Source organism: Rhamphochromis sp. 'chilingali' (assembly GCF_963969265.1).
Source record: "Rhamphochromis sp. 'chilingali' genome assembly, chromosome: 10".
Lineage (NCBI taxonomy): Eukaryota > Metazoa > Chordata > Actinopteri > Cichliformes > Cichlidae > Rhamphochromis > Rhamphochromis sp. 'chilingali'.
This window is the reverse complement of record NC_137937.1, coordinates 33,031,423-33,050,027: the sequence shown is the minus strand read 5'-3', so window position 1 is coordinate 33,050,027 and position 18,605 is coordinate 33,031,423. Positions and strand designations below refer to the sequence as shown.

The 18,605-nt window shown below is 40.4% G+C and overlaps 1 protein-coding gene across 3 annotated transcripts in view; it reads left to right on the top strand.

Moving 5' to 3' along the window:
• The window catches only part of kremen1 (kringle containing transmembrane protein 1), a 63,235-nt gene extending 45,237 nt beyond the window's left edge, over window positions 1-17,998 (top strand). Inside the window, exons 4-9 of one of the 3 annotated variants that reach the window (XM_080893551.1) lie at window positions 6,174-6,298; window positions 7,793-7,946; window positions 8,760-9,092; window positions 14,162-14,323; window positions 15,004-15,088; window positions 15,738-17,998. In XM_080893551.1, coding sequence (XP_080749677.1) covers window positions 6,174-6,298; window positions 7,793-7,946; window positions 8,760-9,092; window positions 14,162-14,323; window positions 15,004-15,088; window positions 15,738-15,897 — 1,019 coding nt within the window. In that variant the 3' untranslated portion in view covers window positions 15,898-17,998. Of the gene's footprint in view, window positions 1-6,173; window positions 6,299-7,792; window positions 7,947-8,759; window positions 9,093-14,161; window positions 14,444-15,003; window positions 15,089-15,737 lie in introns of all 3 variants that reach the window. The other 2 variants (XM_080893550.1, XM_080893549.1) reach the window with 2 other exon arrangements.
• Window positions 17,999-18,605: the final 607 nt, after the last annotated feature.

Below are 18,605 nucleotides of genomic sequence, written 5' to 3'. Positions count from 1 at the left end.
TTTTCTAAGGATGGCTTTTGAAGCATTGGTAGTCAGAGCCAGATGTTATAATAATGGATTTTTTATTCTCTCAAAAATTGATATCAGTATTGGCTGAGCCCAGCTGGGCTTTGTTCTGGGCTCTAGTCTGCATGAGGATGCGGAAAAGAGAATTTGTTTCCTACAGTGATGCTTCCTCATTCCTCACACCTTTGAACTTCTTACACGTTGCGCATTTCCCTGGTGTTGAAGGCTGTTTCCTGAAATCTGGTGCTTATATTCTCAGGAAATCAGTTCTTTTTTTTGTAATATTTTAGTAAACTAGTGGACATTATGATATATATCTATTTACTGTAGTTCAAGGTGATATTTTTTTCTGAGCCAAATGTGAAAATTAATCAGTTGTTCAGTGTGTTTTTGTGTCAGTTTTGTTTGTACTTGATAAGTCTGGCGGACGAGTTGATCTAGAAAGTGAACATAAATTTCAACACAGTTATTTAGAGACCTCGTGCCATCACCCACAGAGTGAAGCCACAGAGCGATATCATTCATCACCTGAGTGGGCATCGTCAGTCATCCCCTTTTGACATTAAACTTGACATTTTATGTTCCCACGTCCCAAATTCTTGAGACAGTAACTCACAAACCGCTTACAGAAAAAGAAACTAAATAAAACAAAACCAAATGACTGGATTCGTTTTTGTCAGTTCAAATCATGAATAGAGAGTCCATTCAAAACAACTAAGTTAGGTATAGAGTTATGTGTGCCGTAAGGATTCTTTTTGCTACCCTGCTTTTAGGGACAGAAAAGACTCAAATTTTTTTCATCTCTTCTAGATTATAGGATTAGGACAGACTGCAAGAATAACTTTTCTGCCAAATTCTCCAGTGTTCCAGTGATTATAATACAGAAAAATCATATTCATCATTCAACTTCACTATCTTGCTTCGTGTGGAGCATTCTGCTGGGTGGTGCAAGCGAACGGGGTTGAAATAAGAAGTCCTACCCAGAGTCCCATTAAAAAGAAAACATTTCTTTAACTCTCTCTCACCCTCTGTAGCTTATTCTTATGCATATCTTCAGTTCTTTACCCTCCACGTCATAGAAATTTATAACTATAATTATGTTTGCTTAATGTTATGCTCGTCCCTCCAGCTCATCAACCAGCTTGCACGTACTGCTTGCCAAGCACATTTGCCAAAGCCTGCTGCACATGTTTGATGTTGTTTGTCATCATTCTGTGTTGGAGCTTTTTTTTCTTTTTCTCTCATGTGTTTTAGGTCAGTGGTGCTGTTGTGTCTGCTGCCTGGCAAGACCTCCTGTTAAACAGACACCCATGAACTTTGCAGCTTTGCCCAGTGCCTCCTGTCTGCAGTGCATTGTGGGAAAGCTGGCTGACTGCTCTTTAGTGAGCTGAGGCTGCCAGGTTGGGATGAGTGTGGCTGGGTTTTTTTAAACATTGTAGAAGTCCCCCCCTTTCCCCACTGTGATCTCCCAGGGTTTTCAGAGGTCTGGTGTGGGCTAACTGGAGCATTTATACACCTTGTGTTTCCTCCATTTCTCCCCTCTGGCTCGTTAAAGTCTAAATTCCAGCAACGGCTTTGAAGTGTGTTGAGTGTGTTTGTGTGTGTTTTTTCTTTTACTGTACGTGAAGATATTTGCACTTGTTGCGCCTGCAAAGCAGATGTTTTTAAGCGAGATGCTGCTGTGCTCAGGAGTTTTCATATAAGAACAATTCTGTGCTTTTTGTGGATGCACACTGCAGGGCGGTGCATAGAAAAGCGATCGTCGCCGTCTTCAGTTCTGCACAAACCTCCAGTGCACCGGTGTATGAGCCGGACACCTACCGCTCCTCAGCCAGTACTTCTCAGCCCCTAAAACGAGAAGAGGACAAAGAATGATAAATTAAGTTTAGTCTGCAATCTTCTTGTCAAAGCCAAGTTGAAAAAGAGCATTTGTGCCTTTAATCTAGCTCCTGAGCACAGCAGTAGCATTTTTTCCTCTGCTTTTCAAAACCTCTATTGAAGTAGTACCTGCCTGCCTTGCTCGGAGGGAAGTTGCTGGTTCCCTACCAGGTGTTTATCTCTCTTTTCTTCTCTGCTTCCCTGTTGTGCACCTCACCGCTAGTGTGTACTTAAGCAACTGATAAAAAAGAAACCGCTTCTATAGCACCGTGGAAAATACGAGAGACCTCAAACATTCTTATAACTGTCATGTTTGCCTTTAACCTGTCAAATAATCTGGTGCTTACTTTTGCAAGTGTGCACCGTGGAGTCTTAGTAAATGATCCCCCCATCCCAACCAACCACATTAATCTCTTCTAAAGCTCTGGCATGTTTGTGGCTGAAAAAGGAATATAGCACATGATTTATTGCTGGTCTGAGTGTGTCTGAGGACTTTGTCTTCAAGTGTTGAGTCATTTGTCAAACACAGTTCTTGGCTGCTGCCAGAATTTCGCCGGTCACTTAACGGTCATCAAATGTGAGCGAAATGCAGGGAGTGGCTGTCTCTCTGCCAGTCTGTTTCGGCACCATTTTTCTTTCTATTCGTCTTCATTTTCCAGTCTGTGGGGGACATTCTTGTGGACAACAATTTGTGAAGAATCTAAAACATGTCACACTTTTTCCCCAAAGAGTCTTTGTGCCTCAAACAGAGAGAATCTACAGATTCTGTTGGTGCTTTGTGCAAGCCAATAAGTTAACTTTGGCAGCAGCTGGCACGCCAGTGACAATGCACATGTGTGGTCTTTATTAGGGTCACTTCAGTTCATGAAGGCAGAGTTGATTGATGCTCTTCTGTAGTAATGTTATAAACATTCAAACAGAGTTGTATGCAAATCCATACTCCCTTTTTTGTTTGCACAATACCAATATATTCCACATTTCATGACAGGCTTGTAAAAATAGATGAAGTGTTTTTCTGTTTCGTGCTGGGAACTGCTTGTGCACTGGTGGAACTTACTGTCATCAGCCGAGCTGTGCCTGCATGTTTGATGACAGGCAGAGCTCAAGAGATTCTTATTTCTAGGACAGTGTTGGTGTACAGTATCAGGGGACTTTACAGTGTCTGAGCATGTTGTCAGACTTTGGTGTACCCGCAAAGCAAGACAGTGTTGTTGTACAAATAGACAGGAATTGCTATTGTGTAATGTCTTAGGATCAAATGAACGTCTTGCGCTCTTCTCAATTCGTGAGGAAACTAGCGGGGAGTTCTCTGTGGGATTCTATTTGCATGTCATTAGAGAAATAAATAAAAAATCAATACAAATGCTATTAAGGCCTCACAGGCCATCAGTGACCATAAATGTGTGAGTGGTGGCTCGCATTTGCTGTGAAATTGAATGTAAAAGCCCCATTCTTGCAGGCCTAGAGACCAGTTAATGACCCAGTGGTAACCACCAATCCCTAGGGAAAAGGGTATATTCTGTGACCAGTAAGCAAGCGGTTACTAGCAATTGCTAGTGTGAAATTACTCACAAAGAGAAAACCTCTATGGGATTTCTTTGGTTGCCAGCAGGTTGCCGTGGTCACCAGTTTGCAAATCATTACCAAGCGATAACGAAACTGTGAACAACGTGACGCAAATCGAAAGCAAAACACTTGCTTTCAAAGTAAAAGTCGTGTCTTGGCAGTCATCTTTTTTTTTTTTGCAGACAACTCAGCGTCTTCCATGCAGACTAAGATCAACTGCATCAATCTGGTAGTTGACCAAAGCAATTGCGGAGGTTTTTGGTGCAGCACCCTCTTTGCATCTGATCTCACATCGCTGACCCTTTGGAGAATGTGCGTTTTTTCTGGAAGTTGCTGATCTCCAAACTATGATTGTCCTGCATTACACAAAAATCTAACAATGATCTTTGTGTAGCGGTTTGATTTGCAGTTATAGGATTTCAGCCACTGTGCTTTTTCATGACTGTATGAAATAAGGAGCAATCAGACTTTGAGTTTTTACTAAAGGTAATTTGAAATTGGAAATTGTAAATGCTTTAATACAGACCACAGTGTCACATGCTTTTGATTTTTGCGTCCTTGTTGTATCTCACAGCAGACTTGACAGCTATTTTGGACGCAGTCTTTGCTCTTGTCTTTTCTATCGTTCCCTAATGATCTCTTTCACACCCTAAGGCCACATGACACCACTTCCAATTACACTGAAGAGAATTTTTTTTCAACTTCCCGTTGAAATTACTTTCAGGGTGTGCATTTACTTATGTTTGTCAAATTCATTTTAGCTCTGAACATCAAAATAAATAACTTTAAGCGCATTTGGATTTAAATGAAAAGCAAATCACAAATAGGATATAGATTGCTGGAGGCTTTATTGGCACTTCCCAAGCTATTACATTGAATTTAAAAGCTTTGCAGCGTTTAATCACTGTACTAGATTTTGAAAGATTGTATAGTATTTGATGAATACATAGTGGATTAGGGCAGACAGTTTGATTCATCTGCACGAATGTGATCTGGAAAGGTGTCAACATCCATCTTTCATCTATCTGTCTGGTTAGAAATCCATCTGGCATTGTTGGCGCATTGGTCTCACATATTGTAAAATCTAACTTGCATGCAGAGAAACTTTTTGGTGCACATGAGAGGCTATCATCAAAGTATCAACAAAATAATTCAAAAGTAATGTTTTTAGTGTCGGTTCTGTTCTGTTTAGTCAAAGAGCCTAAATTCACGAGATTAGAAATTGTGCTTACCTACTGTTTGATGTCAAGTGGCTGCTGTGCAAAGATCTATTGTTCAGCTTAAGCCTGTCTGAGTGTAAAAGCACAGAAGTATTATATTTTTTTATAACACGTCCGTCAGGACAACTGATTTATGAATAGGATTTCAGCCTCCTCATATGAAAAGTGAAACCAGCATAAGAGTGATGTGATTTCTGTAATCTATAATTTTAGTAAACACTATCTTGTGGTTTGTAATCATTAGCTTTAAGTCATATTCAGACGATAAAGGTCATTTTTTAAAGATTATCCACTTAGCAACTTGTCAATGAAATGTAGCCAATATTCATGCATTTTCACAGTTTGATCAATGACAAAAACACTTAGCTTGGGTCTTCCTAAATAGACTTTATTAGCCATCTATGCTGTTTATGTGTAGAAATAAAACAGGCATAGATGGCAATGACTGGGAAAAAGTCAGACATAGGATAAAAATGAGGAGTTGGTTTAGAGATGGGTTGCAAATTGGCTTGCAGAGGCAGGACTGACTGAAGACAGTGCTGAACAACTAAAGCAACAGAAATATTGTGCACTTTACTGAAGGGTGTTGTAATCAGCTGTTGCAAGTTTATACACAATGATTGCTGGCAAAGCTTAATTTTGGAACGTGCCAAAACTAATGCTGCTCTTAATTTTTGTGTTTTACAAAAATACTGAGTTTAATAAATCTGAGTTTAATAAAGGCCCAGGTGTTGGACATGGTCTTCTTCCTGTCATGTGACAAATTCCACATGGGAACCCCCCCCCCCTTTTTTTTTTCTTTGTACGTGAGACTTTAAAAAATTATTTTCTCTCTCTCTCTCTCTCTCTCTCTCTCTCACACACACACACACACACACACACACACACACACACACACACACACACACACACACACACACACACACACACAGTCACACATTTAGAAAATGTTATATTCCTAATCTGATGCAACAGCTCTCAAATCTGACATGGTACATTTTCTAAATTCCAGCTCTGTGTCGCTATGACTTAAACATCCTTGTCCTCTTCACCCCTTTTTCTTTTCTCTGCTCCTCTTCCTCCATTGCCGCTCACCACCTCCTCCTCCTCTTCTCTTTTTCTCAGAAGCCAAATAGTTGGCTTGCTTCTTGGCAGTTCAAGCTAGAAGTTTCAAACAGAGTTCTGAATATTTGACGAGTGTGTCATCACTGATTGTTCTTTGGGCTGGGTTTTTGAGATTAAGCGTTAATCACAAACATGATTAGAAAATTGAAACAGCATATAGACCATGTAAATATAGTTTGAAGCATGTTCTGTATGAAATAATCCATTTCTTTCCATATCTGTCGACTTGTTTCTAACACCTGCTGTACTTTAATTCCATTATACATTTGATCTTCCCTAATCATGTGAAAACCTCGCCTTACTGTGTGATGCAGACTGCATCTAAGATGCAGCATATAACTAATCATTTTTTCCCACTCTGGTCTGCTCTCCCTACAGTGCCTGGAAACTTGGGGTGCTTCAGAGACAGTGGTGACCCCCCCACCCTGACTGGTGCCAGTGAGACCTCCAACAAACTCACTATCCAAAACTGTATCAGCTTCTGCAGGAAGCAAAGATACAAGGTGAGATTTGGAATTAAATTAAAAATATATTAAATAACAAGAAAACATGAGAAATTTTATTTCAACTGCAATCAAACATGACAAGTTCTGTAAAACTAAATGTAAAAAAAAAAATCCAAAATAAAAGAGGAAAACAAACCGTAATTGGTTTATGGTTTATCCTCTGTCCTATCACTTCAAATCTACCTATTGGATGTAAAAACAGAGTAAATTGTTGTTTTTAAAACAGGCGTGAGCAGTCTTTTTGCAGTAGTCAGGCTTTTATGCAAATCATCTGCTTTTATGGGTAGTTTTCTGTCAGTTATCTAGATGATGCCCTCTTTATTCAGCCATCACACTTCCTGTTTGAAGCCAACCAGCAGATGACGAATCATCACAATAATCAAGGCTGACAGCTGGAAATGAATGGTTATTAGCCCACTGGGTTCCTCCTCTTCACTGCATTTTCCCTTCTCTCTGTTTCTGGCGTGCCATTGTCCCTGCTACAAACAGTGCCAGGTGTTAATTTTCTGTCTCAGCAGATCCACTTCAGCTCAGTATGCATTGACAGATACTGACAGGCACCCCCTCCCCTCTCAGTTAGGCAGATGTTACAGGAAATGGCAACAGACTGACATCATCTGCCTACCCTTGGACTGTCACTGTCCTCAATACACACGTGAAACATCAGTGCTCTGAAATATGGATCCCACGTGACTTTGTGACAGAGAGCATGCCTGATGAGTGAGACAGCAATCCATGGCTTGTTTACTCTGCCAAAAGTATTTGTGTACGTGTTCTCAAATTTAACCGCATCAGATAGAATAATACAACAAGGAGCTTGATACATCTGGGTGGAAGCAGAGGCTGCGTGAATTCTTATTCCATGAGTAGGAAATTATCCAGTACCTTCAGTTGCGTGTGTTCGTTTAGAGCCTGAATATCGAACAACGGCGTCCTTCTGAATGAAGAACAATACCTCTTTTGACAGCGAGTGGCCAGCAGTGGCGAGGTCAAGATGTGTGAAGGTTTTTGACGTGTCACATTCCTGCGCTGACACTTTCTGGAATGGTTTACTAACAGTTTTGATTTGAAAGACAGATAGGTGTTATTCCTGTACCGTTTCTTCTGTACACCCCGTGTGCAGCTGCGTGTTTGAAGGGAGTCTTCTAATCAGCTGAGAGGCCACAGTTATACAGACTCGGATTACAACATCTTGTAATCACGAGAGAAAGAGCAATTAGGGCGCTTTAGGCTCGAGTCACTTATTTCAGAGGGAAGTAGCTACATGTAGTCAACTGTTTACCCCACGTTTACACAATTCCACATAAATCGAACATGAAAAACATAATTGGTCCTTTTAAAATGAAAAAATGTAATGTAATCAAGTCTTATTTTATGGGAAAACAACAATCTTTATAGTTTGAGAGAACTGAAAGAATGTGTGTTTGCAGTCAGCAGAATGACCCCCTCAGTGTTTTCCTCAGTTGCACAACTCCTTTTTCTGTTTTGCAGCTTGCTGGTATGGAGTCAGGATATGCCTGTTTCTGTGGCAACGATGTGGACCTACAGAAACGTGGGGAGTCACCTAGCATGGAGTGTAACCATGTTTGCTTCGGTGACCACACTCAGCCCTGCGGCGGAGACGGCTGGGTCATCATATTCAGCAGTGAGCACTGACAGTTGTCATTCTTGATCTCATTCTTTAGTCTTTTCACATCTCTGCTGTAATTTCACATACATTTTCAAACATTTAGTCTAGTTTTATTTTGTACAAATCTGATTTGGGGACAGCTCATTTCTTTTATCATCGTAAAGCTGTAAGAAGTCAGAACACAACACACCTACAATTTTAAAATTAGTAACCCTGCCTGCAGCTAGCTCTTCTTTATTCTAAACCCATACCGCCATGCCATCAAAGACAGGATCTGCTCTGAAAAGACTTTTGACTGACAAAATCTGCTATCAAAGATCAGGTTTTGTACAGCCTGAAATTAAAGCCCAAAGGCTCAGCAGTCTAGTTTTCTCTCAGACCACCTATATTTCAGTCTCCTGAAAAGGTTTTTTTTGGTCCATTCAAAAACATGTTTCTTGCATAACATTTATTCATATGTTATGTCCAGTTAGGCTCATTTTCCAGAAGCTTTGTTGCTGGTTATGCGTGAATCCTATTTCTTGTTTTTAATACTCACATACTCTTCAGTTAAACCACATTCTTCTTCAGGCTGTTTTTAGGCTGAATCTTGTAAAGATGCTTTGAATTAAATTCTGAATCTAAATCAGCTTGAGTTTAATAAATCAGATACCACAGCTATGGTGTTTTGTTGTGGTGCTAAAAATCAAAGGACATGTCTGTCCTTTGTGTCTGATCAATCACAAAAGGTCATGTACAGCATGATCACAAGTACAGATGTCAACCATCTCCACAACTTTTAATCTTTAAACGAATAACACAGGCATTTTTTTACTGCTCTTTTTTCAGCCCGAGTGGGGGCCTGTGGTGGGAACTACACTTCTCCATCAGGAGTGATCTACTCCCCTGACTTCCCTGACAAATACGGGGCTGGGCGTGTTTGCTACTGGACTATCCAGGTCCCTGGATCTTCGGCCATCCTCTTCAATTTCACCTTCTTTGACATCTCCGACCAGACCGACATGGTGGAGCTATTGGATGGCTACACAAATCAAGTGGTGGCCCGCTTCGACTGGCGAAGCCCTCCGCGGGATCTGGTAAACATCACGGGCGACTTTGTCATACTGTACTTCTACTCTGACCGAACCAACCAGGCCAAGGGATTTGCTCTTCTTTACCAAGGTGAGAGCTCACCAGATTTTCTGAAATGTCTCACCTATTGTGATGTTTTCCTTCATTATAGCTTCTGTGCTCAGCCTGCCTTCATTCATAACACTTTGCAAACAAAGTAAGAACCCTCATTTGCGTGGCTGGCTGGCTGGCTAGCACTATGATAGAGTTTTGCATAGCATCCCTAGTTTAGTAAAGCAACACCTGTTAGTTGTGGTTAGGCAGTTGTCATGGCTTTGGCAGGCCCTTTTCTCTTTTCATTTGCTAGTCAATGTCTCACAGCCCCGGGTGATATTGCATATTTAAATGTGTTCTGTTTTTCTAGGAATTCAGTCTCTTATCAAGCTGCTGCAGAGTGCTCACCCAGAGTGTGTTCTCTGCTAAATTGCACTGAAAGTTTTTATGCCACCTACATAAAAAATACAACCATCGTGTGCATTACGGCTTCTGATATGCCGATTTCATTGTCTAGTGGATGCATTTCTAAGAAACTACAGCTCAGAGGACTTCAAAGTAATTTTATTCCTCCCAGGCTAATGCAAAGAATGTATAAGGATTCATGTGGAATAAAAAAAAACCTTGTTTTTTTGTGTTATGTTCTCTCATGAATAGTCTGAAAGCACCAGAAATGATTTAACCCTCCTGCCATCCTTTAAAAAACTCACACCCATCACCCTAGGGACCATTCTCAGCCACGCCATAAAAAGACCATATATCCATATTTTATTCCACTTTAAATTAGCCAACCTTGTAAAACTACTTCTCCCTGAAATATTCATGTAAAGTTTTAATTATATTTTCGTTGTTTTAACCCTTCAAATCCCAGTGTTATTACATGAGCGCCCTGTGTTATAAGCCCCAAAAACCAAAAAACGAAACTAAATATTTCCACAAAAAACCAGTTGAAGTAATATGTGATTGTCATTATAAGTAGGCCTTTAGATGGACCAAAGATTGGCACCAACATACATTTTGACCTGCCATTATTTTTTTTGCATTTTTTTTGCAATTTAAAAATTAAAACTTCAAGGCCCTGAGTCTTCATTGACATCCAAGAAAAGAAGAAAAAATAAAATCATACGATGATAATTTGGGGTTGAAAAATAGCGTTTATAATGGAAGTCAATGGGCAGAAAATGGTCCCCAGGGTGATGGGTGTGGGGATTTCTGCTGCTCAGCCATTTTAGGCTGATTTAAGGAATTCACACTGGAATATTAACATTGACAGGTAAAAACTATCCTGTGGCAAGTTTGGTTATATTCCACTGAACACAGTGGAAATGGCAGCCATTTAACACATAGCAGTGGCACAAAAAGGTCCCAAGAAGGCAGGAGGGTTAATAGATTAATTTCTGCAGGAATGAGCAAAGCACACCCTGATATAATTCACTGTAGGTGACATTCAAGCTCACATTAAGAGGCAGTCTCCAGCCGCCCCTCCCTCTCTCCCTCCATCTGTAATTCTGTGTCATTTTTCTTTGCCTGCTGGCATTACAGTAAAAACAATATTGGAAGGTCAAAATCCTCTGACCCTCAGACAGGCACGATCCTTTCTCATGGCATGGATCTTGTTTTGCGGGAGGTATAGTCTATTCCAGAAATGCAATCTGAGATGGGTTATGAGAAAAGGTCACCTCCTGAATTAAGTAGTTGTTTTTTTGTTTTTCAAACAAAACTATATAGATAAAAACACATAGTGACTGAGGTACAAATAGAAAGCAGACAGTGTCAGCACCATATACGTTTAATATCTCCTTGGTGGCAGGCTGAGCGGTTGGATCTGTAATTTGAGGATAAACGCTCTCAGATGACAGTGACAGCACATTTCAGCTGTGACTGGGTTTGAAGCATGGTATTTTGTTTGCAAATGGGAAACATGTGGGCAGTTCTGGGAACATCACAGCCAGGTTGAGCAATTACGTGAAAAAGAAAAAAAAACCCATGCTGGTTTAACATCTGACCAGCATTCATAAAAGAGTGGAACAGTCCTGGAATAATCGATATTTGAAAGTAGTTCACGCAGCTGAGAAACTCGAAGCACCTCAGCAGTGGAAGAGGCGAGGTGATGTGAAATAAGATAAATAAATGTACAGAAGATTCATGAGAAGCAATATAAAAGAACTGCACAGTACATGTCATGTGTTTAATGTAAAGTTAATAATTTGTTGAACATACTGGGGTATTTAAAAAATAACTTGAGCCTGAGTTGGTTAGTTGGAAGGCCACAAAGTCAAGCTTAACTGCAGTTCCCAGCAAATAAGTTGACGCCAGTCCCAACCCACATGCCAGCAGCTGTCGTAGCCCATAGTTGCTGCATATCTGCAAGCCTCTTTGCAACCCAGCTTGTGTTTTATTTCTGACTTAATTAGTCTCCAGAACATATCCATGCCACCAGATATAAATTTCTGCAGTTGAACACTGGTATTCCCGAATGAAATATGCTTTTGGTTCGACCATTACTCACATATTGGAAAGTTTATTCTGCACTGCCAATGGAGCAGTCAGTGGAGAGTTGTGGAAACTATCATTTCCATTGGACTGTTTCAAATTGTTAGAGATGGCTAGGTCCTTACTAAGTCACCTGAAGTTAAATATGCTTAAAAAAAAATGTTTTTTCTCAATTTATAACTTAAGTCATTTATTCTGTTTCTTCATACGTGTGCTTAATCTTTTGATGTTTTGTGACTGTGTCTAAAAGTTTTAATTCTTTAAATCTAATTTCTGATATTCACAGACATCTGCTCTAAGCATCTAAGTAAAGCACAATATCTCATCTGCGGATGATTACAATTGCAGCATAATGACTCAAACCTTAACATGTAAGAAAAATAATAAAAGACCCAAGTGACACTCATAAATATCAGTGTGAGACTGAAACACTGCACAGTTTGTTTCTCAGCGGCAACATTTCACACGGAGGACGAGAACATTTCTTAAAATCACACAGTGATTTTAAATAAATCGCAACTATGTTTAGGAGACGTAAATGAAAGGCAGAGGAGATCTCATTTAGGATATTGCTTTCCTCTGGGAGCCCATAAATGAGCTGAAATAGTCCATGCTCCCTGGCACTGTTGTTTTATGAAGCAAACTCTGCCCATCTGGAGCTGTAAGCAGGTTAAAGCAAACAGAATTTATTGCAAACACTTTTTGAATCATGTCTTGAATTTAAAAAAAAAGTTCTCAGCACCACATGTTTATAGCACGCTTGGGTGTTTTTGCAAACTCCATCTGTTTCTTAACAAATGCAGTTAGTATTAAATATTCACTCGTGCCTCTGCTGTATATACTTTCAACAACATGATCAGCATGAAGTAGTATAATATTACCTCATGCTTGCTGCAGCCCAGTTTATACAATGGAATAATTAAAGGAGTGTTAAGTGATCGATGCCCTTAACTTGTAGAAATTACAGTGACATGGCATAACATTTCCCTCTTCTGCATTCGACGCTACATTCATCACTTCATTGTGAAGACACGGGATGTTACATTACACAGAGCTGTAATCTAGTAAGGGCAGTAAAGCTAAGTTATAATAACAACCAAGGAGTAATTTTACTACTAAAACTGATAAATGATTTATATATTTCCAGATGAATAAAAGATTTTCTTGAATAATGAAAGTCGTTTTCCTCTCCTATCTTATCAAAAGCTCCTTCTAGCCTTTTCTTATTGTGGCTAAAGGGTGACATTTTCACAAATGATTAAATGCAAATGATGGAGGACTTCATAAAAACTCGCTGATATAGCGAGATGTGATCTGCCTTCCGTTAACGTTGCTTGTTTTGTTGCTACTGACAAATTAAATGCGTCAGATCAGATTTGTATTATATCAAAAAGAGCTCATCAGTGTGCAAAACAGCAGTAGCGTGATCAGAAATCACTGTGTCGAACAAATTCAGCACAGTGATTTAGTTCAGACAGGCCAAAACTCAAGCTTAGTCACAGTCCTAGCAGATCAGCTGATCTCAGTGTCAGCTGATACCCTTATTCACCTTCAATATTGGACTTATTCAGTCTTCCTACAGTTGCTACACAGGTGCAAGCAGCTTTGCAACCCGCTTTCCACCCTTTTTCATTCTGTACCTAACATTATCAATGTCATATCAGTGTAATATGTCATGTGTTATCATTGATCCCTGCTGTGTTGTTCTGCATTTAGTTGCTCCACCCTGCCCTCCTCTGGCTTTAAATGTAAGCACATGAATGGATGGGAAGGTCGCAGAATTGAGCTGGTCATCAACTGAAAACTGGATATTGAAATCCCAGTGCTCTTCTGGCTATAGTGGTCCTGAATGAAATTAGTTTTTACCACAAAGAGCATGCAATCATTATTCTCCCTGACAAAAACTGATGCATTACCTAAAAACTGGGGGGGAAAGTGTCAGTTTACAGACAGGTGTGCTGTTATAATATGGCAGGGAGCGATATTTTAACGTTTTTAACTCGTCGTGAGACAGAATGTGAGAGAGGAGATAAATATTGGCCACTGAGTCCATATTAATCCTGTCTGAGTTTATATCTTCTCCCTGAGGATGTGTTAGTTCGTTTCAGGTGCTGCAGTTTCTGCCACAGTTTAAAGACTTGTGTGTTAGGTTAACTGGTGATTGTCTGCCTCCTGTGGTGAAGTGGTAACCTGTCCTAGGTGTAATTTACCTCTTGACCAAAGTCATCTGGGTTGTATTCCAGCCTCCCCATGACCCAAGGTGGATAAGCAGTTAAGAAAAAGGATGGAAGTAATGTTGTTGTATTGTATTCATGCATTATTTTCTTTTGGGACTGAGAACTAGTTTTATTGCTGTTAAAGTTGACGTCTCTGCTTATACCTCAAGGACAGGACAATCATTTATGTCTGAATAGTTGGAAAGTTGCAGTTTTCTTTGGAAATGCCAGTGCTGTGAGACACTTCACATCAGAATTGAATATTCTTAGCACCACACCTGACAAAGTAATCTTTTAGTCACTGAAACAACCAGATCAACTTGGTGCTGTGGGATAGTAAGCTTTTGATTTGTTCCATGTCTCCACCTGATAGTTTAAGGAATAACATTCAACTGTCTGTTTCTTTTTCCCCCCCAGCACTCCGAAGCCAGGACACTAGAACAATAGAGTCTGAAGGAGCGCTTCAAAGCCAGGACACCAGAACAATAGAGTCTGAACGAGATGACGAGGAGGAAAACGAAGACGTGTCTAGCACAGCAGGGCCCCAGCTGGCTGGCGGAGTCACAGAGAAATCTAACGGTACGACGAATGGACGTTCGTCCCAGATCCTCTACGTGATCACGTCCAGCCCCGGTAAACCGGAGCACAACATGCCAGGTCAGTGGGCTGGACGCGGCGAGACCACCGGCCACAGCGCTAGTATGTTAACATCCGTCGTACACTGCACTTACCGCGCCTCTCTCTGCCTCTGCTGGGATGCTGTTGGAGGTTTCTTAGCAAGAACTCCCACTTAGCATGACCTGGTTTCTCTGAAAGTTTGAAAATTGTTCTGGTTTGTCGAGATACTGCTAGAAGCTCTGGCCCAGAGTGACTCCCTATGATCATAATTGAAGTAATGCCACATGACGCTTGTTTTCACTTGTCATTGTCTCAGAAGTCCCCACTTTTCCCAATCAGCCATCTAGTCAACACTTTGCAGGGTGGACTGATGTGCTCTGCGCTTTTCTGCTTCCTCCAAATGTTATTCTTTCCAAGCCCTAATTCTTTTTCTCAAACAGCTAGCTGATAACAGATGTGCACTGATAATGTATCGCCATTTCTTGACAATTAGCTGACTGAACTTCTCACAGGTGTAAGTTTGAATTAAGCAGCGCTTGAATAGTTCTTGACTCGCTAATCTCTTCAGTCTGCTGCGGTTTGTTTTAATTACCGTGATCGGATGTCTGATGTCTTGTTAATGTGCTCCGCTCTCTGTCTAGTGTGGACCATCTACGCTTTAGCAGCTCTCCTCATACTGACTGTCATCGCCATGGTAGCAAAGCTGCTGCTGCACGTCACAGTCAAGTAAGTATGAGGATGTTCGAGGCGTGGCGGATCAGCCAAGTATCACGTTTCCAAGCTTTTACCCGTACGCCACGATATCCATACCATACTGGTTGAAGATGAAAGAACAAGTCCTTATGTAAAGAATTTTTATCTGGAGCCGCAAAAGTCTGTTTTTTCACTTTGACTAAAGCCAGAAATTTTCCGATCAAAGAATCTCCTAGCATCAACAGAACAGAAAATTGAAAAACAAGAAAACGACGTTGTTTAAACATTTTCTTCCAGTAGAACATAGTTTCCCTTTCCCTTCAGTGAAAACACAGAAACATTTATATAAAGATTTTTCCCCTGAAAATGGATCCATTTTCCTTAAAAAACGAATGCAATAAATATAGTAAGTTTAAGTTAAAGCCAAGGTTTACCACTAATTACAATAATTTTGAGTCCAAAAATATTGAGGGCTTTTAAACAAGTACCCAAAAATTGTAAAAACCTACACAAGAGCTTTAGTACCACCGTTTTAATGGATCTGTCTGTGACATTAATCGAGGACACATTTGTGACTCTCTTTATTAATCTCTGTTCATTGTTTTCCATCTTTTCTCCATTCCCCTCTCTTTTGTGCAATTCCTTTTCTTTGTCTTTACTTCGTCTTCATTTCTACTCTCAGGTCTCCAAACATCCCAACCGTCAGTGGTTCAGACACCTGCAGCCAGAGCACAGCGTCTTCTGAGCCTTGGATCATCCTGTACCGCCCCTCTACCATCTCCCTGTTCAAGAAGAAGCTAAAGAACCACCACGGTGACCTCAGCCCCCTGGTGGGCAACTAGTGCTCCTGCTGCGTCCTGCCATCTAACCAAACAGTACCGCCACCCGCCACTATTCTGTTCAAGGGCCGTCAGATGCCAGGCCCTCAGACAATGAAACTCTTTGAGGCGCTAAGCAAACAAGCCAACAACTGAGTGGCTAATGACAACTGACTGAGTGAATGCTACTAAATGGTCTGTGTGCCAAAGTGGCCACGCCCTCCTAACCTGCTCAACACCGAAGAGGAGCGGGAGGGCAGGCAGGACTGTAAGACTCCACTCTTGGAGAGGAGAATAAAAGATTGGATAGAGGAAAATCTCAAAGATGCTTTTATCATACAAGAAGCTGTTTCCATCACCCATGGATGACCCTACCAATCAAGATACCTCCAAAAACCCCTCTGGACAGCAAGCTCACTAGTGAAAATATGACAAAGCTGGAGTGCAAAAACAAATCAGCTCAGTTCAGTTTCAGTGGCAGCCGAATCTTCATCAGCATCAACGAGAGGATGAAGAAACTGAGTCTTTAATACATATACACATATGACACATGCTGTAAAACTTCAGTTTTTTTTAATAACTTAACTGCCTCATGCGGATGAACATTTTCAGCCAAAATCCAGAATCCTCCCATCCAAAGAGTTGTTTATTCATTTGTGTTCTTAATTCTGTATTCAAACTGCTAATATTTTTTTGTTGTTTTTTTTAAATATATGTTTTACGTGACACCTGGCTTGCTGAGGAAAGGGAAACAGGACGCGGAAATGTCACACGGAAGGTAGATATGACAGCACTTTGGGGACGAATCAGTCACCGCAAAATGAAAAGATCAGCGAGAAAGGGAGCTTGTTCGCCCACTCGTTCACTCAGCGCCCATGGATTTGTGTGGCGAGGAGAAGTAGCTAGCTGGCTGGGGGGTTGGGGGGTTGGTGCAGTTTGCTCACAAACTGCCATTTAGGGAGGCTCGGGAAGATCTGAGGGCTTTTTCTGCTCGGTTGTGGGTGGGAGTCTTTCCGGTTTGATGCTGTTCAAGTGCCTTAAGGATCTCCTCTTCCCTTGACTCAGTTCCGCACATCTGTTTCTTTCACAAAGTGGACTGGTGTCCCTCACAAAAGTCTGCACTTCTTTAACAAATCCATGTAGATATGAAGAGTTTCATTCCAGAATAGGGTTTCCGCCACTTAAATGTCAAAAATGCCTCCCGGTCTTGTGCAGTGATTGAAAGCATTAATCTCAGACGGGATCTTTTACATTGTTTTTTTAACACGATTTTGTTGATGTCGATTTATTTTCTTTGACACACTTAGCCTTTTGGGATAGAACTCTTCATATAATGACAGACGAGGCTTTAAAAGGCTTTTTTTGTTTCTTATTTGTGTATCTTATGTGTAGTCTTGGACGTTTACTGAACATATTGTTCACATTATGTTGTCTTTTGATTACAGGGGGATGAATATTGTTGTATATTATGTAATTCAGTGTGGGAATGATGATATTTATGACTGCTCTTTCATTTTGTGTCTCGGCAAAGCATTTAAGCAACTTGTCAAAGTTCTTTTGTGTTACTTTAGCTCAAAGGTGGAGTGCTTTTAAAAAAAAAAAAATTCTAATCTTTGATACCAGTAAATTGTCTAAATTCTGCAGAACGCTGCAGACCTTCAAGCTTTTACTTGTCATATAGATTTCAGGCCAAAAGGTTGAGTGCGAACAATATAGTCAGACAGAAATATAACCAAAAGCACCCCAAGGTACTATCCACAAGCTGACAGAAGGTTTCCAGCTATAATGGTTTTCTGTGACATTTTAACTACTTGTGAAAGGTCAGAATCTACTAATGCACCAACGGCATAGTAATTGGCCTTTCCTGATGTGAGACTGGATGTTCAAGGTTTCTGCAGATGGCCGCTGAGTTATTTTCTCACTGGCAAGAAAAATAAAAAAAGATCCTAACTTTGAAGCACTTCAGCTTACAAGATGAAATGGTACTTAATCACTTACAGCTCTGTTTCAGTGAAAAGACAAAAAAAGGAAAAAAAATACGCACTTGTACAGCAACCTGAGCACTTGAAAGAAAGGTTATATTTTATGCATGACACAGCATTACAGTGACATTCAAATCAAAAGATTTATGGTTTTCGAGAACTGAGACAGAATTTAATACCCGTAAAAAGATGAATAACTTTTGTTTCCCAATCAGAAGTTTTCTAAAATGTTACTCTCTGCTATGTTTTGCCTGTCCTCTCAACTGTAACTCATGTTAATTATTGCAAGACAAGAGCACATGCCCCTGGGTCTGTGATGTTCAGAGCTGACCAAGCGTAGAAAGAAGGGGAGAAACGGAGAGCAATGGGAAATTAATGCGCGTTCAAGTCAAACACAAGCTAACGAAATCTGACAGTTAAAATCTAACAAGGGCATATTTGTTTGGATAGCCTGGTGAATTATGCAAACTTCCATTTTCTGTCCGGTCCTCCAATCAGTCGTAAAATTCCACGCCGTCTTCTGAGCGGTGGAAACAGTCTTTTTCTTGTCTCCAAAACTGTTTTTGTTGATATGAATGTCCTGTAGTGCTCGATAACATGAAAACAACACCAGAAGCCCTGAGTCATCACAAGAGGCCAAAACATTGTTTTCATCAAATTGTAAATAGCAAAATAGTGAAAATTTTAATTTATACAGTAAATTATTGTTATTTTGTATGTGAATGGGATATAATCTATCTTTTGTATAAG